The sequence below is a fragment of the Canis aureus genome, chromosome 2 (assembly GCF_053574225.1).
Source record: "Canis aureus isolate CA01 chromosome 2, VMU_Caureus_v.1.0, whole genome shotgun sequence".
NCBI lineage: Eukaryota > Metazoa > Chordata > Mammalia > Carnivora > Canidae > Canis > Canis aureus.
This window is the reverse complement of record NC_135612.1, coordinates 53663712-53681393: the sequence shown is the minus strand read 5'-3', so window position 1 is coordinate 53681393 and position 17682 is coordinate 53663712. Positions and strand designations below refer to the sequence as shown.

Sequence of the window (17682 nt, the reverse complement as noted above, 5' to 3'; positions counted from 1 at the left end):
AGACCTGGACACCTGAGTGGCTCAGTCAGTTAAGAGTCTGCCTTGGGTCATGATCCTGGGGTCCTGGGATCAAGCTCCCTCATCAGGCTCCCTGCTCAGCAGGAAGCTTGCGTCTCCCTCTGCTTCTGCTTGTACACACGCGTGCGTGCACTCTCTCTGCTTGTACACATGTGTGCGTGCACTCTCTCTCTGTGTCAAATAAAATTTTTTTTAGAAAAATTAAAAACCTGAGAGAAAACTGGAAGGGAAAGGATGAGAAGGGATGCCTGGGTGACTCAATTCAGGTCATGATCCCAGAGTCCTGGGATGGAGACCTGTGTCAGGCTTCTTGCTCATCTGGGAGCCTGCTTCTCCCTCTCCCTCTGTCAACCACTCCTCTTGCTTGTTCTTGTTCTCTCTCTCAAATAAATAAATAAATTAATTAATTAATTCATTCATTCCTTAAAGAAAGAAAAGAAAGGATAAGAAATTGAAGAGGTCAAATACCTCAGTAGAAGCAGCTCCAAAAGACATATTAGGGACAGGAAAGGGAGGAAATTCTTAACTAAATTATTTGATAAAATTTTCCCATACTGAAGGACTTGGAGTTGCTGGATTGTAAGAGCTCACCAAATGCCCACCTAGCACAGGATTGAAAATAAGCCTCTGTTCAAGGATGTTATCCTTTCAGAAAAATATTCAGCCACTGCTAAAAATGTGAAAAGTTATGGATAGTGCTGTTATGAAATTATTATATGTTTTTTTGGCATATACATGTGTACATTTGTGGTGGGTATGTACTTAGGAGTAGAATTGCTAATACAATGAGTAGCAAGTAAATAAATAATATAAATAATGTCAAATAGTTTTCCAAAGTGGTTAGAAATATGATTTCCACTTATATTAGTTTATACCCAGTCAAAAGCTGAAAACAACTCAAATGTCCCATCTGTAGGAGAACACATAAATATTTCTATTAAATACTGTTCAGCAGTGAATATGAACAAGCTCTTTTATGACAACACAGAAGAATTCACAAGCACTGTTGAACAAAAGTCAGACAAAAAGCAGACATGTATGAAATCACCTATGTAAGTTCACAGGCAGAACTAAGCTGTGATGATAGGAATCAGGATGGTGGCTACCTTTGGAGAGGGTGTTTTGTCTGAAGGGACATGAGGAGATCATCTAGGAACTGTTAATATTCCATTGCAATATCTGGATGGTGGTTGGTTATGTGGTATGTTCATTCTGAACGTTCATTAAGCTGCACCCTTATCATTTATACACTTTTCTGTTTAAATGTTATATTAAGTTAAAAAAAAGTTGTATGTTAATTGATTCGTGGAAAGGTGTTTTGAGTTAATTGAAATTAGGACAAAACTATGACAATACCATAATAAAAATTTTTTGTATGGGTATATATGGAGGCTTGTGGAAAGGACATAATACTGCAAGTAGTTGATATTTCAATTTGTTATTTTCCTATGTAAATTAGCACCTTATAGAGAGGGGAAGAAAACCCCGTGTGTTTAATACCAGTTGTATTGCTCTACCAAAAACAAGACTGTCCTGTCTTAGACTGTGCCCTCTAAATTGGGATAGGCAAGATGATTGCCTAAAATTGGTAGTTTTTTGGTTTGTTTTGAGATTTATCCTAAGGTAAATAGTATCATGACTGCCGCCCTTTACTTTTAAATGTGACATTTATAAAGATGTGAATATGTTCCTATTTCTTGATCTATTTTTCCTTGTTTCCTAGGTTTTTGTGGAGACCTTGGATAAGTGTTTTGAAAATGTTTGTGAATTGGATTTGATCTTCCATATGGATAAGGTACCTTCTCTTTCTAACCAGCGTTATTAGAAAATTAAAAGCCTAGGATGCCTGGGTGGCTCAGTGGTCGAGCGTCTGCCTTTGGCTCAGGTCATGATCCCACGGTCCTGGGATCGAGTACCACATCAGGCTCCCCTTAAGGAGCCTGCTTTTCCCTCTGCCTATGTCTCTGCCTCTCTCTCTGTGTCTCTCATGAACAAATAACTAAAATCTTAAAAAAAAAAAAAAGAAAGAAAAGAAAACTAAAAGCCTAGTATATCTCTATCTACCTCTACACTTTTATGTTCTTTCTTTTGGCTTTTTACTCTAAGTATAGTCCCAGACGTGTTTCATTTAAGAATTTATTAATAGTTTTGGGAGTGTTTTGCCAAGATCAGTTACCACTTTTAACACACACATGAGATTACTGGGCCTATGTCACAGTTCATTTTTTTTACAGACAGATTTTTTGGTAGAAGGCAGTAATGTCACTGTAATGACTGGCTGCCACAACAAAGGTGAGAGAAATTGTTTCATGTTGATAGTAAAATGAGTTTCCTTGGCATAATCTAGTGACAATGAAACTTCGGAAGAATCATGACACACGGTCTTTCATCTTGCCAGTAAAGTTTATAACTTTCCCAAAGAGTAATATAGAGTGACTCAGACATTTATAACGTAGTTTGAGGTTGGTGATATTCTGTAGGGAAGCAGACTATCAGGCAGAATTGAAGTGGTGCAAAGTACATGTTCTCAGATCTGCTGCTGACATAATTTTGACATGGCTTGTGTCCTCATGTGTCAAGTTAAAGTTGGGAGATAGCCAGCGAGGGGCCAGGAACTGCCATGTGTATTTTATGGAGCTGAGCTTATGGTGTATCCTGTGCTGTTCACCTTAGATGTGCTTGGTCCTGGTTTTCTTCAGTTGATTGTCATCACAATGCTCTGTGGCCTGTGGAGAGAGTGAATGATTTTTTTAAGAGACAATGGCTTCTTGCTGAGCCATGATCCTTCATTACTCTTTTCATCCCAGCGAGGTAGTTGTTCATAAATCTGCCATTGCCATTGCCATCTAGAGGACTTTCTTGTCATTTTGAGTCTCCATCAGCTCTCCTGTTTCTCAGATGACACTCTGGCGAATGCAGGGAGTGTATTCTTATGGTTGGATGTTGAAAGGAATGAAGTTTTCTCTCTCAACACCTAGCTTGGCTCTGAGGGTCTGTGAACAACCTGGTACAAGAGAATCACAGAAGCTCATTTTTACTGGAGATCCTTGCCTTGGGACTCCTTGACAGGCTCAAGGCATCCAGAGCTCACTGGTGCTTTTGAGGTGGTCCCTCTCCCTTTTCAAAGGAAAGAATCTTAGAAACTTCAGAGACCTTTTTGGCCCTCTTTGCAAGCATTTAGAGTTGCTTTAAGCTTGTTAGTTGTTCAAGGCGCTATATTATAATTTCTCTTAAGGAAAGCCATAGTTCAAACCCAGAGTCCATCTCTGCTAGTGGGCGTGGCTTTAAAAGGAAATAAAAAGCCATCAAATTTTTTTTCTTTCTTCTGTGTCTTATCTTCAAATAAGCTCCATAAAGTAGTTTGCTGCTGCTGCTGCAGATTCCTTTTATAGTTTATAAAACTATTTTTAGTTCCTAACGTCAAGAAATTATCGTCCATATTTCCTGAGATTTTTGGAATGTGATGGCACAAGGAGCCAGGGCCTCACCCTGCTCACCTTTATAGTCTCTGAAGGTGTCTTCCAGCAGGTGATGTGCCCTCATGTAGAGTGGTTGCAAATTCAGGTGTATCTTCTACTGATAGGTAGGTAAAGGACCTGTCAGAGGACAATAGGAATGTCACCTTGAAGAAACCTCTCTATCCTAAGTCTCTTTACCTCCTCGCTCTTCCTTTCTTCCTGGCTTAGAGGAAAGTGTTTCTTTCATTCCACATGTAGAACCAGATCCTTTTCCTGTCTCTCCCTGGCATACACCACAATGTCTGTACCTGTTCCTTCTGCTGTGGCTGCACTCCGTCACAGAACCCAGCTCCCTGTCCTGCTGCTACTAAAAGAGTAACTGGTGTCTTATCTCCACCCTTGCATTTAAGGTGAACGTCTTGAATGCGTGAGTGATTTGCACTCAGTCTTGAATTTCTGCCTCATCTGTTCCCTTTCCAGAGCCCTGTTACCAGGTTTTCACTCTGACCCAAAAGGCACTGATGATTTCCTAATCCTATTTGCCGGTATCACCTGGAAGATTTCTGTAGCACTCAATGTTACTGATCCTTCCGTGGAGCACTGCCTTCTTAGTCCTTTCTCCACTTTTTGCTTCTGTTACATAGAAGCCTCCTGGCTGTTCTCTTATTCTCTTTCCACCTCTCTCACTAACTTACGTTGTCAGTCATCTCTTACCTCGTTCTTGCTGTCCTGTTTTTAGCCTAGATCTCATCCTTTTCTTTGACTTAAATTATTATCTGCCTGGGTAAGTCCCAAACTTATAATTTCTAGTCCGGTATGGCCTGAGTTCCATCTTTGAATTTCCCACTGCCAGATGGCATTTCTTCCTCCTTTCATTCCAGCATTTTATTTCTCCCTGCTACTTTTTAGACAAAGCCAGACTCAGCATGTGTCTCCTAAAAACCATTTCCTCCTCCAGCCTTCCTTTTCCAGTGGTGCTGCTATCATACTCTGGCAAATGTACTCAAAACCTCAAAACCTTGCCCCTCTTTACCACCAATAGCCAATCAGTTGCTAAAATCTGTTGCTTCTCTCCATAGACTCCTTATATCCATTCTTACATTCACCAGTTATTCACATTTGGCATACTTGCTTTTATATCTCTCTACATACATATATGCTTTTCTTCTCTACCCATCTGAGTTAGTGGCGGACATCATGACCTCTCATCCCTAAATACTTCAGCAGACATCTGAGAGCAAGGACATTGTCTTATATAATATATTGTACATAATTCTGTAATTAATGTAATAAATTAACCATAATATGCTTAACATATTTAACATACTTAACATAACTAATAAATGTTGTTACTCAATACATAGCTCATATTTAAATTTCCTCTCTTACCCCAGTAATGTCCATTATGTCCATTATGGTTCCAACTATGGGTCAAGCACTGTCTTTAGTTATGGTTTCAGTTGTGTCTGTCAGGCTTTCAAACCTTATTTCCATTATCTTCTTGTTGACCCTGCATGTCATAATTATATTTTTTTCCCTAAAGCCCCTGTTGGACTATCTGTTCCCTTGAACACAGACCAGTTTTGGTCCCTGTTATCAAGCCTTGATCTGCTGGCCAGACATTCAAGGGTGTCGACAATTGTCCCTATTTTATCTTAGCCTTGCTTACCATTACTTCTTGCCAGATACCTCTTGCTGCAGCCAGACTGGACTAGTCTTAGTCATGTTGTAATTCCTGCTCAGAATCTGCCTGAATTGCTTTTTTACATCTTTTTATAACTGAATCCAGCCTGTCTTTCAGGCTCAGCTCGAATCCTACCCCCTAAAGCTTGTCTTCCTTACACTAGCCTATCATGATCTCTGTGGACCATTTATAGTGCTATTTCTGGCTATGTGTACCTTAGTCTATATAAGTTGGTATGTTTTCCCTACTTGGTTAGACCGTGGTTTGCCCTGTCGTCCTTACTAAATCCAGCATGGTACCTGAGTGGGGTAGGGTAGTCGTCACATGAGTGTCCCAAAGATTCCCAGGTAACTAGACTCAAAAGGTTGTTCATGATTTAAACTGCTGCAGGCTGGATGAAGTCTGATTTCACAGTCTTTGGGATAGTCTTCAATACAGACTGTGCCATTTGGAGCTTATCTTGCCTGGGATAGTTAGTTCCCTTTTGCTTTCAGAAATCCCCAAACACAGCTCAATGTCATGACTAAGTTGGGTGTTGATGTTAATTATGGTGAATTGAGTTTTGTTCAAAGAAAACTATGTGGGTAGCCTAACATTTTGATCTACTAGTGCTTCATCAGCAAAGCTGGATTTGGCACTCATTGGGCTTTCAAGATTTGGTCATCAGAATTATAATTCAGTGGTGGTGCCAAGGGAATTTATCTAGCCTTTTTCTAGTCTTGAGTTTGCAATGCTGTCTCAGGAGACTTGGAACATATGCTTTTGGGTGAGTCTGAAGCCAAGAAACCTCAGTATGGAATTTAAAAATCTCTGCTAAGTATAGGCTGCTGAAATGGAAAAATGCTGATTGCTCAAGATTAGAAAGAACTGGTGAGCCCAAGATGAAAGGATCATAAACGTAATAAAGGAGGGTGCTCATTTAATGTCCCTTCTGGGAACACAGCTTGTGATAACAGAGCCCATTAAGGTTCTCCACACCTTAATGACAGTCAGGTCCTCCACACCCTAGTGACATAAAGCAGGTATTCTGATTGCTAGTCTCCAAGAATGGAAGAAAAAGTGAGGGACACATATTTTGTGTGTTTTTAGTGATGAAGGAGTTGCTGTTTTGGCGTAGAAGAATAAGACATTCTGTTTGAGTTTTAGTGCTTGAGAAGGTGCTAGTTGGCCTGCTAAGCATCCTTGGCTACTTATTTCTTTCTGAAAATGCCTAAGAGAGAGGAGGGGAGCATAGGCCAGCCTTTTGTCCCATCACATCCTGAGCCCTTCTCTACTGATGCTTGATAGATAAGAATTCTGTAACAGAATATTTTTCAGAGGCCAATATCTTATCCTTTCAGAACAACTGACAGAGACTAGCAATGATGATTTCTTAAATTTCCTATGTCACTATACTTTGTTTAGAAAGAAAGAAAAGCTAAGACTGCTCCAAACCACTCTTACTGTCTGCTACACTACACATTTTACTTTCCTTACTTGAACTTTGCACTGCCTCATTGTCTGCCAATTGAAATTGCACAGAGCCTATTTACTTTGTTTAATCATTCCTTATTAATGGTTAAGGGCAATAGGATGACAGTGTACACAACACAGTAAAATCTGACCTTTAGAGGCCTCCGTTTGTTATCCTTCCTTTTCAATAAAACCCACTGTTTGTCAAGATTGTAGTCAATGGCAAGGCTTATTACTAATGATATTACTGGGATATGTTGCAGATAAAACAAATTATATATTGTTGATTTGTAGGCCCCCTAAAAGGCTGGGATTGAGATTAATTCTATTGTTCTTACTGTTATCCTTGATGATTCAAGAGAGAATTGGCCTATTCTGAGACAAAACCCAGAATTTCTTAATCCCTAGTTGAGAACCCTTTGCCAGGCTTGATGTTTGTATCAATCTAGGTAGACAAGGTAATATATAACTCCATAATTCCAGTAGCTTATATAGCCAAGGGTTTCCTCACTTATGCTGTGTGGCCATTGTGGTGTCTCTGTTCACTATAGTCACTTGGGTGTTTAGGCTGATGAAAGCCTCCTCAACCTCTACTTCCAGCTGGGCACTTGTGTCCTGGCTCTTAAAATGACACACCACCCCACCGTACTCAAATTTCATTGGTCCGGGGAAGTTACCTGCCTACACCTAAGTGACTAGAGAAGTGCACTCCTCCAATGCACCCAGGGTTAGAGGGAACCTGAAATAGTTAGAAATAATACTAATGACTACCACACTTTTTTCGTGTATTTTCTTAGAAGAAAAGCTGACATTTTCAGAATCACTTTATAAGCAAGAACTTAGAAGTTTTGTTATCTGAAAAATAGAAGAATGCTCATGTAAGAAGGAAGCATGATTGACTCTTAAAGTCAATCTCATCTCATGCATCTCATGTGGCAGCTTTTCAGTTTCTCTACCAGAATTTATGGCATTCATATCCTATACCTATCATGTAAAGTTAAGGTGTTTAAGAAATTAAAATTCCTTTAAAAAAATTAAAATTTCTCAACAGAATAAATTGCTTCCATATCTGGGAGACAGTTGCCTCCTTCCTTATAGAGGCTTTCCTCAAATTGTCTATCCTTACCTTGGTTCTCTGACCTAAAGTACTAATGTCTGTTGAGAATGTTTTTTGTCTTTTTCCTCCCTCTGGTTATTAGATGAATAAGAAACATTAATGAGAAGGACGCTGTGCTAGATATGGAGATACAAAAATGGAACAAATGCCCAACCCTCAAGAAGCTCATAGTCCAGCTAGAAAGGTGGGTCCCATAGAGGCATTCCTTAGTAAGCAACATTTTTGGAAAAGATTCCATAAGTTGAGTGTAATTTCTCAGTAGGCAGCGTGTTATATGAGGGGGCTCTCTTTTTACACCACCTTTTATAGAAGTGAACACAAGCACTGCATTTAGTCACATGTGTATATATATACACACATATATATTATCTTTGCATGTAGTATTTCATAAAACTAAAGTATATATGTATGCTTATATATATATAGAAAATGTATGTAGAAAAATATAGTACCTAATCATGAGTTCTTTTATTTAATGATATGTAATCAGAGGTAGAAAGAAGAGTGGGACTTTGAAGAGATGGCTATTTCTGAGGCTAGGCTCTGAAATGGAGGTAGGCAGGGTAGATGGTGGCCCATCTCCACTTTTGGCTAGGTGTCGGGTCCTAGACATGGGAGCGTGTTAGGCAGCCTGTGAGTGCAGCGGTCTGTTCTGGTAACAACATGGGTGAGCTTGGGAGAGTACCATAGGTGTGGCAGCCCAAAGTCAAATAGCTGGGGAAAAACCCTAGCAGCCTGAGGTGGAAGATCAGTGCTGCCACAGAGGAACAATGAAGGCTGTATAAATTCCTGAGTAGAGCACTCATCAAGAGGAGGGGTAGTCACAGAAAGGGAAATTAATATTGATTGGGCAGCTGCCTGGTGCCAGACATTTCCCTGGGAACTTTATGCCCAGTCATCTTTTGTAAAGGAGGTGGTAATATTCCTGTATAACAAATCGGCAAGCCACCCTCTTGCACTGTTGGTGGGAATGTGAACTGGTGCAGCCACTCTGGAAAACTGTGTGGAGGTTCCTCAAAGAGTTAAAAATAGATCTGCCCTATGACCCAGCAATTGCATTGCTGGGGATTTACCCCAAAGATACAGATGCAGTGAAACGCCGGGACACCTGCACTCCGAGGTTTATAGCAGCAATGGCCACAATAGCCAAACTGTGGAAGGAGCCTCGGTGTCCATCGAAAGATGAATGGATAAAGAAGATGCGGTATATGTATACGATGGAATATTACTCAGCCATTAGAAATGACAAATACCCACCATTTGCTTCAACATGGATGGAACTGGAGGGTATTATGCTGAGTGAAATAAGTCAATCAGAGAAGGACAAACATTATATGGTCTCACTCATTTGGGGAATATAAAAAATAGTGAAAGGGAACAAAGGGGAAAGGAGAAAAATGAGTGGGAAATATCAGAAAGGGAGACAGAACATGAGACTCCAAACTCTGGGAAATGAACTAGGGGTGGTTGAAAGGGAGGTGGGTGGGGCAGTGGGGGTGACTGGGTGATGGGCACTGAGGGGGGCACTTGATGGGATGAGCACTGGGTGTTATTCTATATGTTGGCAAGTTGAACACCAATAAAAAATAAATTTACAAAAAAAAATCAGCAAGCCAAGTCTCAGGCTGAAATGCTTAGAACATTAAAAACCCACGTTCTTTCATTAAATTTCAGAATTTGACAGTTTTAAAGCATGAATATTATGATAGATATGTAGACAATCAAAGAATTGTTCATTTTTCATTCTAAAACCAGAATTCAAAGAGATAAAGCAGTAGGAAATGAAGGTATGGCAAAGGGTGGGCAGGAGTTTGTGAACATTAGGGGAGACTTGGACCCAACCAAACATTCAGCTACTCAGGGTCTGCCAATGGAGCCTTATTGACCTTTTGGGTAGTGTAGGTTTTCATAGAATTGCTGGTATTTAGCATCCCTGACCCCCTAGACTAAATGCCAGTAGGGCTCCTGCCTGATACATGTGCAGATGCCCTATGGGGTGCTGGCACAGTTTGAAGGAGTGAATAGTGAGCAGACTGTAGAGAGCCTCATCCTCTGTGGTGGTGAGTCCAGTGGGCATTTCCCAGGGACCTTCTCATCAAGCCATTTCCACACTTCCTCCTTAAAACATTATTGGTTCCTAGTCCCCATTGCACACGTTCAACTGTACTGACCATTCCATCTGGCTTTTTGGGCTGCTGACCCCTCGTATATTAATCCCTCTTCTCTTTTCTTTTAGACACTCTCAGGAAATCTCATACAGTTATCTCTGTTGGTAACTTCTAAATTACCAACCGAACTCACTTCAGTTCAAACTCGCTTATGTCCCAAACTGAATCTCTAGCCCCCTGCATCCCCAGACTGACAACTCTGACTCACCCTTCAAGGAAGCTAGTCTTCAAAAAACCTTTCTGACATTCCTCTCCCTACGCATAGATGGAAATGAGTATCTTGCCTTGTTCTCCCCCGCCCCTCAGCACCCTTCAACTACTTTTGCCATTGCCTTTAATGTAGTGTGTTTTTGCTTACTTATCTGATTAAGAGCACAGAGTCCAGAGCCTGCATCCCTGGGCTTGAATCCTGGTTCCGCCACATAGGAACTGTATGAGTTATGCCTTAGGAACTTACATGTGGACAGGGAATCATGGTAGCACATAGCTCTTGTTTGTTTGCCCATTTTCTCCCTCATACCATTATTAAGGTGGAGATCAGACTATCTCGTTCACTACTGTGAATCTGGTTAACAGTACTTGGTAACATTCTAGTTACTCAATCGTTGAGTACATTTATCCATCCACTATTCTAGGTGCTTGGGAAAGTTAATAAAACATTCCTATCTTGATGAACCTTTTATCTGGTAGGGGAAGACAAAATATAGATCAGGTGGTAATAAGGCAGGGGAGAAAATAGAGCCGGCTAAGGGTTGGGTATATCTGGTGGCTGGGGAAGGTATCTCTGATAAGGTGGCATGTGAGTAAATATCCAAAAAACTAGGAGAAGTGAGCAAGATGTGGCTTTCTGGACAGAAGCATTCTGGGTAGATAGAATAGCAGGTACAGTGACCTGCAGGCCAGTATGGCTGGATGGAAGTGAGAAACGGGAGGTATAGTGACCGTTGAACAACATGGTTTTGAACTGTATGGGCCCACTTATATGCAAGTTTTTGTTTTTATTTTTTTAATAAATATAGTCTAGTACTCTATATTTTCTCTTCCTTATGATTTTCTTAATGTTTTCTCTAGCTTTATTGTAAGAATACACTATAGAATACGTTACAGCATACAAAGTACATGTTACTTGACTGTTTATATTATCAGCAAGGCTCCCATTTAACAGTAGGCTATTAGGAGTTAAGTTTTGGGAAAGTCAGAATTTCCATGCAGATTTTTTACTCTGTGTGTTGAAGGGGGCGGTGTTGGTCAGTGCTCCTAGCTCCCAAGTAATTCAAGGGTCACCTGTGTAATAAGAGTTAGGTCATTGTAAGCCATTGTTACAGAAGAAATTAGAGTTATTGCCTCTGGGGAGGGGAACTAGGTAAGTGTGGGGAATTACTTTTGACAAATGTTTGTACTTTTGACAATGTATTGCCTGTTTATTACTTGGGGTCTTAAGGCCAACTCCACTGAAGAATATAGGCAATTCTCTTTCTATACAAGCTTTATTGCCTAGCATTGTAAACAGTTAAATCGCTCTCTGTTGCTCTAAGGCAGAGTCTGAGCTTGAAGCCAGATAAATTGATAGATGGTTTGCAAATTAGTCCCTTTACCCTAGCCTAGGAACTATGATTTATGCCCAGAGCACAAGTGGGGAGGGCCAAGGGAGTATGTGCAGAGCAAGGGTAATGGCCCAGAGTGTGCCTTAGGATACATTTATAAGCCTGAAAGCAGATGGATCTATAGGCTTGGTGAAAGCAATATACTCCATTTAATTCTCAGTCATTGTGAAATCTTTGTGGCCTTATCTATTTATGACCTCAAGAATTAAGGTTCACATTCTGAGGAGAACAAATTATTGAACCCATTTGTGATGTCAGCTAGTTGTGCCATGGTACCATGAGATATTTTCAGCAGCTGTGGTAGAGGCCTGCCCTGGTCCACCCCCACTGGTTTAACTGCTGAGAGTACTAAAGAAGAGTTATCCTGTCAAAGCCAGGAGCTGAGCACTTGCCTGTTTTTTTGCCCAGTCACTACATAAGTGTGGCCCTTTAGATTTTTCAGAATCTACATGCCTGAATTTACCCTGTATGTGTCATGTTTAATGTTGATTATGGAAACCTCAAGAAAGGAAGGCTCTCTGCTGACTGGGCCCGATCCCCTGGGCTTTAAGACTGGTGCTCCTTTTCCTAGCTACAGAGTGAGAAAAATGGGTGTGTAGCCCATATCTCAGTCCCTGGGCACCCTGCTGGCTTTCTCTTTATGCATTCAACCTTGAGCACACATATGCTTTGATCAAAATGGTGATGATATCTACATTTCTTTCTTTAAAAAAAAAAAAGATTTTATTTATTTATTTATTTAATTTTATTTTATAGAGACAGCAAGAGAGCAAGAGTGCATGTGCCAAGCAGGGGGAGGGGTAAAGGGAAAAGCAGAAAATCCCAGCTCAATCCCATGACCCCAAGGACATGACTCGAGCCAAAGCCAACAGTCAGACACCCAACCAGCAGACACCTAGGTGTCCCATGACATCTACATTTCATTCTAACCAAGTTAAAGGCTGTATTTCCCAAAGTGTGCGATACTCCTTCATCTGGATGATCTGCCACCACACCCATATTCTCCTCCCCACTCTACCTCCTCTCCTGCCTACCTTTCACCCACTACTTCTCCACCCAGTATCTTCTCAACTTCCCCAGCATGTCAGTACATTATCTTCCTTCAGGGCATGCAGTCTCAGAGATGCCTGCTTTACCTTCCAGTTCCAAGTGATCACCAGGTGGTCTTGGTTCTTTCAGTATTTTCAGAAGGTCTACTTCTTCTTTTTCTTCTCTTTTTTCTTTTTTTTCTTCCTCTGACCTGAATCCAGGTAACTAACATTATAGTTCTAGCAGCTATATCCAGTCTCTCCACCAACCTCCCTCACTGGTCTAATCTTCCATAGAAAATATTTCTCCCATTTTTCCTCCTGTTGACATTCTTCCCTTTTGTGTCCAAGGATCTCTGGATTGTGGACCCTCATTGCCCTTAGGATCTCTCTGCTTTGGGACACAGACCTCTCAGGCCCATCAGACAGGTCTTCCATACATACTTCCATACATACTATGCCAATTTGTACCTCTTTGCCTGTGCCCACACCAGTCCCCCTTCCTCCCAACACCCTCACTTTTCGTCGTGTCAGGCTTTCCAGGCTTCAAGGCCCAGCCCTTTGATGAAGTCTTCTCTGAATTTCAGTGTTCTAGTTCTTCAGGTTATTTGTCTTGCCCTTCTTCTAAAGTTTTTAGTCTCCGTTGTTTCCAGTATATTGAAAATTCTTGGAAGAGCGTCAGTTTGTAATGCTTTGTTGATTTTCTGAACAGCACAGGGCACTGAAATATAGTTGATCAGTTGACATGTAATAAATTTGTGTCCTAATTCTCTTTGTGTGGGTTTTTTTTTTTTTTTAAGATTTTATTTATTTATTCATGAGAGACACAGAGAGAGAGGTGCAGAGACACAGGCAGAGGGCGAAGCAGGCTCCATGCAGGGAGCTCGACATCGGACTCGATCCTGGGTCTCCAGGATCATGCCCTGGGCTGAAGTCGGTTCTAAAATGCTGAGCCACCTGGGCTGCTCTCTATGTGTGGTTTTTAAAAATCTTTTCAAAGTGCTTTTTAGATATATCTGATCAGCACAGTGAGAGGCCTCTTTTTGTAAACCAGATTTTAATTAATCCTTGACTTTTAAGGTTTATGACCTGTGCATGCTCACTAGTTTCAAGGTAGGACTCTGCTTTGCTCTTGCTCCCTTGGGAGATGGATAGTCTTTGAATGGATGCAGAAGGAGTTCCTATATTCCTTGAGGAAGTTCTGCCTGAAGTGACTTTGTAGACTTCTGTCTTTACTGGATTCTAGTTGTGCTACATAAGCAACCCTCTTGAAGAAAAACATCCTAGTGCCTCACTGTCATCAGTTGTAAAACAGAGATGATACCATACTTCATTGATTCTTGCACTCCCATTTTTGGTATATTTGTCACGTTCATGTCCCAGGTCAGGATTTGTCTTACTTCACTGGCACTTCATAGTTTAATTGGCAATATTTTTCTCTTTTAGTGGTACATAAAATAATGGTGTTTTTATAATTGGTGGAGTACAGTAACTTGACTTTGGTGAAATACAGTAACAGCCACCACTTTTGGTTATTTTGAGGATTGGAGTTAGTAAGTGGTTGTCTATCTCAAGAAATAGTGATCTTGTCTTTATTTTTACTTTTTTCCCACTGTTCTCTCTGCCTCCAATATTACTCCCTTAAATCCGTGCTTTACACACCTGCCTAATGACATTAAAAATGTGTTTTCACTGTCTGCCTCCCTTGTTTGAGTTATTCGGTGGCTCTGTATCCTATACAGTAGTGATTCTTTTTGTTTTTTTAAGGTTTATTTATTTATTCATGAGAGACACAGAGAGAAAGAGAGAGAGAGAGAGAGAGAGAGAGGCAGAGACACAGGCAGAGGGAGAAGCAGGCTCCATGCAAGGAGCCCGATGTGGGACTTGATCCCAGGACTCCAGGATCATGCCCTGGGCCAGAGGCCGGCTGTAAACCGCTGAGCTACCCAGGTGTCCCACAGTAGTGATTCTTAAAGAGAAGGTGTCCCACAGTAGTGATTCTTAAAGAGAGAACCATTTCCATCCCCTGCCTCACTCCTTGCCCTGCCTCCTGAGAAGCCTTATGAATGCGAAATGACACCTGTGTGATTGAGGAAGCGTGTCATACAAATGCATTTTCATTAGTGTAGAAAGAGTTGGGGACCATTGCCAAAGTAATGGCACTGAGGCCTTTTCACATTGTTTACGAAGACCTCTGACACCTGTCCCAGCCTGCCTCTCTCTCACCATTTCCTGCTTTGAACTTTGTGCTACAGCAATACTGAGTTACTGATATAACTTGTATTTAGGGATGTAATAAATTCATAAGTTTCTGATCCAGCATGTAAAGGGCTAGAGAGAGTGGAGCAGGGCCCATGACCATCCCAGGAGCAGTGCTTTAGAAGGAATGGGAGCTAAGGGGATGTAGATCATCTCCTTAAAAACAGGTTTGTGGATTAGAGCATGGCACTTGAAATTTTTTCTTGATGGTCAAATAAATTGTGCTTCCCTTACTTGACTTCCTGCCATTTGGTCAGATAAAGAAGAGTGATAATCCCAGAGTAGAAGGCAGGGACTTATTTTTTGCGGCTTCAGCAGGCAGAGGTAAGGGCAGGGGATGGAAATGGTTCCAAGCACATCACAGCTCAGAACAATTAAGAACATTTCTGACAATTACTGTTGCTCCACAGTAGGCTGGGCAGCTTAGAAACGCAGTGGACTCTCTCCACTTAGGGGAAGGATCTGTTCTGCCTCAAGACCTAAAGAATAAATTCCTGCATTGGGAAGGAGGTTGGACAAGATGATTTTGATTATAATTACTCTATTGACAGGACGCCTGGGTGGCTCAGTGGTTGAAAGTCTGCCTTTGGCTCAGGTTGTGATCCTGGGGTCCTGGGATCGAGTCCCACATTTGGCTCCTCGCAGGGAGCCTGCTTCTCCCTTTGCCTGTGTGTGTGTGTGTCTCTCTCTCTCTCATGAATAAATAAATAAAAATTAAAAATAATACTAATTATTAACTAGTATTCATCAAATGCTTATTTACATTTCAAGCACATAATAGCTAAGTGCCTGAAATACAATGTCTCATTTATTTCCTGCATCATTTTATTTTGTCTTTAGATTAGGCAAAAACTCTAGTTCTCAGGTAAGAACTCTAGTTCTCTCCATTTTACCAAAGAAGAAGCTGAGCTCAGAGATAGGAAACCTCAGTTTCTCGAAGGCCACACAATTCTGATACGTAGCAGAGACGGAATTCAGACCCTGGATTTGCTGGTTCCAGAGCCACATGTTGCCCTTAGTGTCGTCTCCTGCTCTAGCATCCTCAGTGTGGAAAGAAATGTATCTGGGTCATGTTTTGTTAGTAGATAACCAATCAAAGAGAGGATGAAACTCAAGAGGACAAGGCCTGGGTCATTTCCTTTACCCAGTACTGTGCTTACCATTTGGGACCAGCATTGCAAAATACTGAAGATAGGCAGGAGGTGAAGGAGGATGAAACAGTAGACAAGTAAGAAAGTCTTGCTGGCATATCTTTAAGAACTTATTTCACGGAGCATTCTGACTCACAATAGGCATTCTTTGGGAAAAAGAAAAAAATTGGAAAAAAGGAATAATATACAATGAGCATGCTTTGCTGTAGTCAACTGTAAACACTCAAACAGTGTCAAACATGAAGCCAGTGAGTGAGGAGTCCTTTTATTAAAGAACTGTTAGGGGAGCATGGAGAATAGTTCATGAGTTACAGGGCAATGTGCCGTCTCCTCTGCCCATATACCTTCTCCTCCATTTACCAGTTTGAGGCCCACCCTCCTCTGAACTTCCGTAGCATTTTGTACTAGGATCAGAGTACTATTACAGCCTTCCTTTTATCAGTTCATTTTGTCCATGCTTTATCTTCCTTACTTGATTCTAAACCCTTTGAGGACAGGGTTCACATCTTATCTTCATTTCCTCCTTCCAGCTCTTACCATTTTGTGATGTTAAGCATATTTGAAAACAGATACTGCTTGAGGTCACATTCTTCTGGTGAAAATGAGTGAATGCCCCGAACTAACACATCCTCTTGTGTGTAGGGAGTACAGGTGGGCTCAGATGAACATATTTAGCTCATACAGATTCAACTCTCACCATTTGGAAAAAAGATAAAGGATGAAAATTCCAAATACAGACTGATGTCATGCACAATTCTGCTCCATTCATGTGTGCCTGGAGTGAGTGTGAAATAGGAGCCTGGGATCGGCTCTTCTCTGTCTCTGCTCTTAATGTGGCTGTCAAGTGCCTCTCATAAGCATCTTCTGCTGCTTGGAGTGACTTTAATGCTTATAGACACAATACAGATTTCAGTCTGTATGGTCCCTAGCTAGTGCTAGCTGGAAGAAAAAAAGCAGCAGTGCCATTGAGGAAGGAAGACTACGGCAATGTCAGGGATGGGGGGCTACGTATGTTTCTACCTCTTTTGATGGCTTACAGCTTAAACTCATGTAAGATGAGATTCCGCTAGATTCCCTTCCTGTTTCACTGAAAGAATGTGTGATTATGTGAATGTGAAAAGGAAGGAAAATCAAGGGCGAGGAATTGAGGTTTGTGGAGTTACATGACAAGAGGACATCTGGAGGAAACAGTGCAAATGTCCTGTCTCCATCTGAAGATTAAGGAAGGTCATAAATGTAGTTCAGGAGACACTCATAACAAGGAAAACAGAAAAATCGAACTTTACAAAGCAGTTTGTTTCTTTGCCTGCTTTCTTTACTTCAGCAGAGTTGCTTGGGACCAGACAGCCCTGTGCCTGCATTCCCAGAGGGTATCTCAGAGTCAGAGTGCATTCACTGACAGAAGTTAACAGCGAGCAGCAAAGAAAAAGCTAAATTGTGTTCATGATACTCTGTTTTAGAAGTCATAGGAATGTGAAGTATACTTTTTCGGTCTTTTCTTACTATTCTATACCCAGTTTATTTTTTACCTAGTAATTCAGCATCCATAGTTTTGTTAGGTAATATTTCTTTACAGCATAATTTTTTGGCAGTGCAGATATCTTATAGTAGCAAAATAATCCTAATGCCTCTCTGCTGTCCCTTGTGTCATTGCTGTCGTTTATCTCATTTATACATAAGCATATACACGCGCACACACACACACACACAAGTGTGCATCATAAAACACTTCTTGCTTCTTTT

General features: G+C 41.0%; 1 protein-coding gene across 2 annotated transcripts in view; it reads left to right on the top strand.

Moving 5' to 3' along the window:
- Window positions 1-17682, top strand: part of AP3S2 (adaptor related protein complex 3 subunit sigma 2) — a 53841-nt gene that overhangs the window by 17621 nt on the left and 18538 nt on the right. Inside the window, exon 4 of one of the 2 annotated variants that reach the window (XM_077872266.1) lies at window positions 1742-1813. The exons of the other annotated variant lie outside the window; for it this stretch is intronic. Coding sequence (XP_077728392.1) covers window positions 1742-1813 — 72 coding nt within the window. The remainder of the gene's footprint in view (window positions 1-1741; window positions 1814-17682) is intronic. 2 annotated transcript variants of the gene reach the window in all.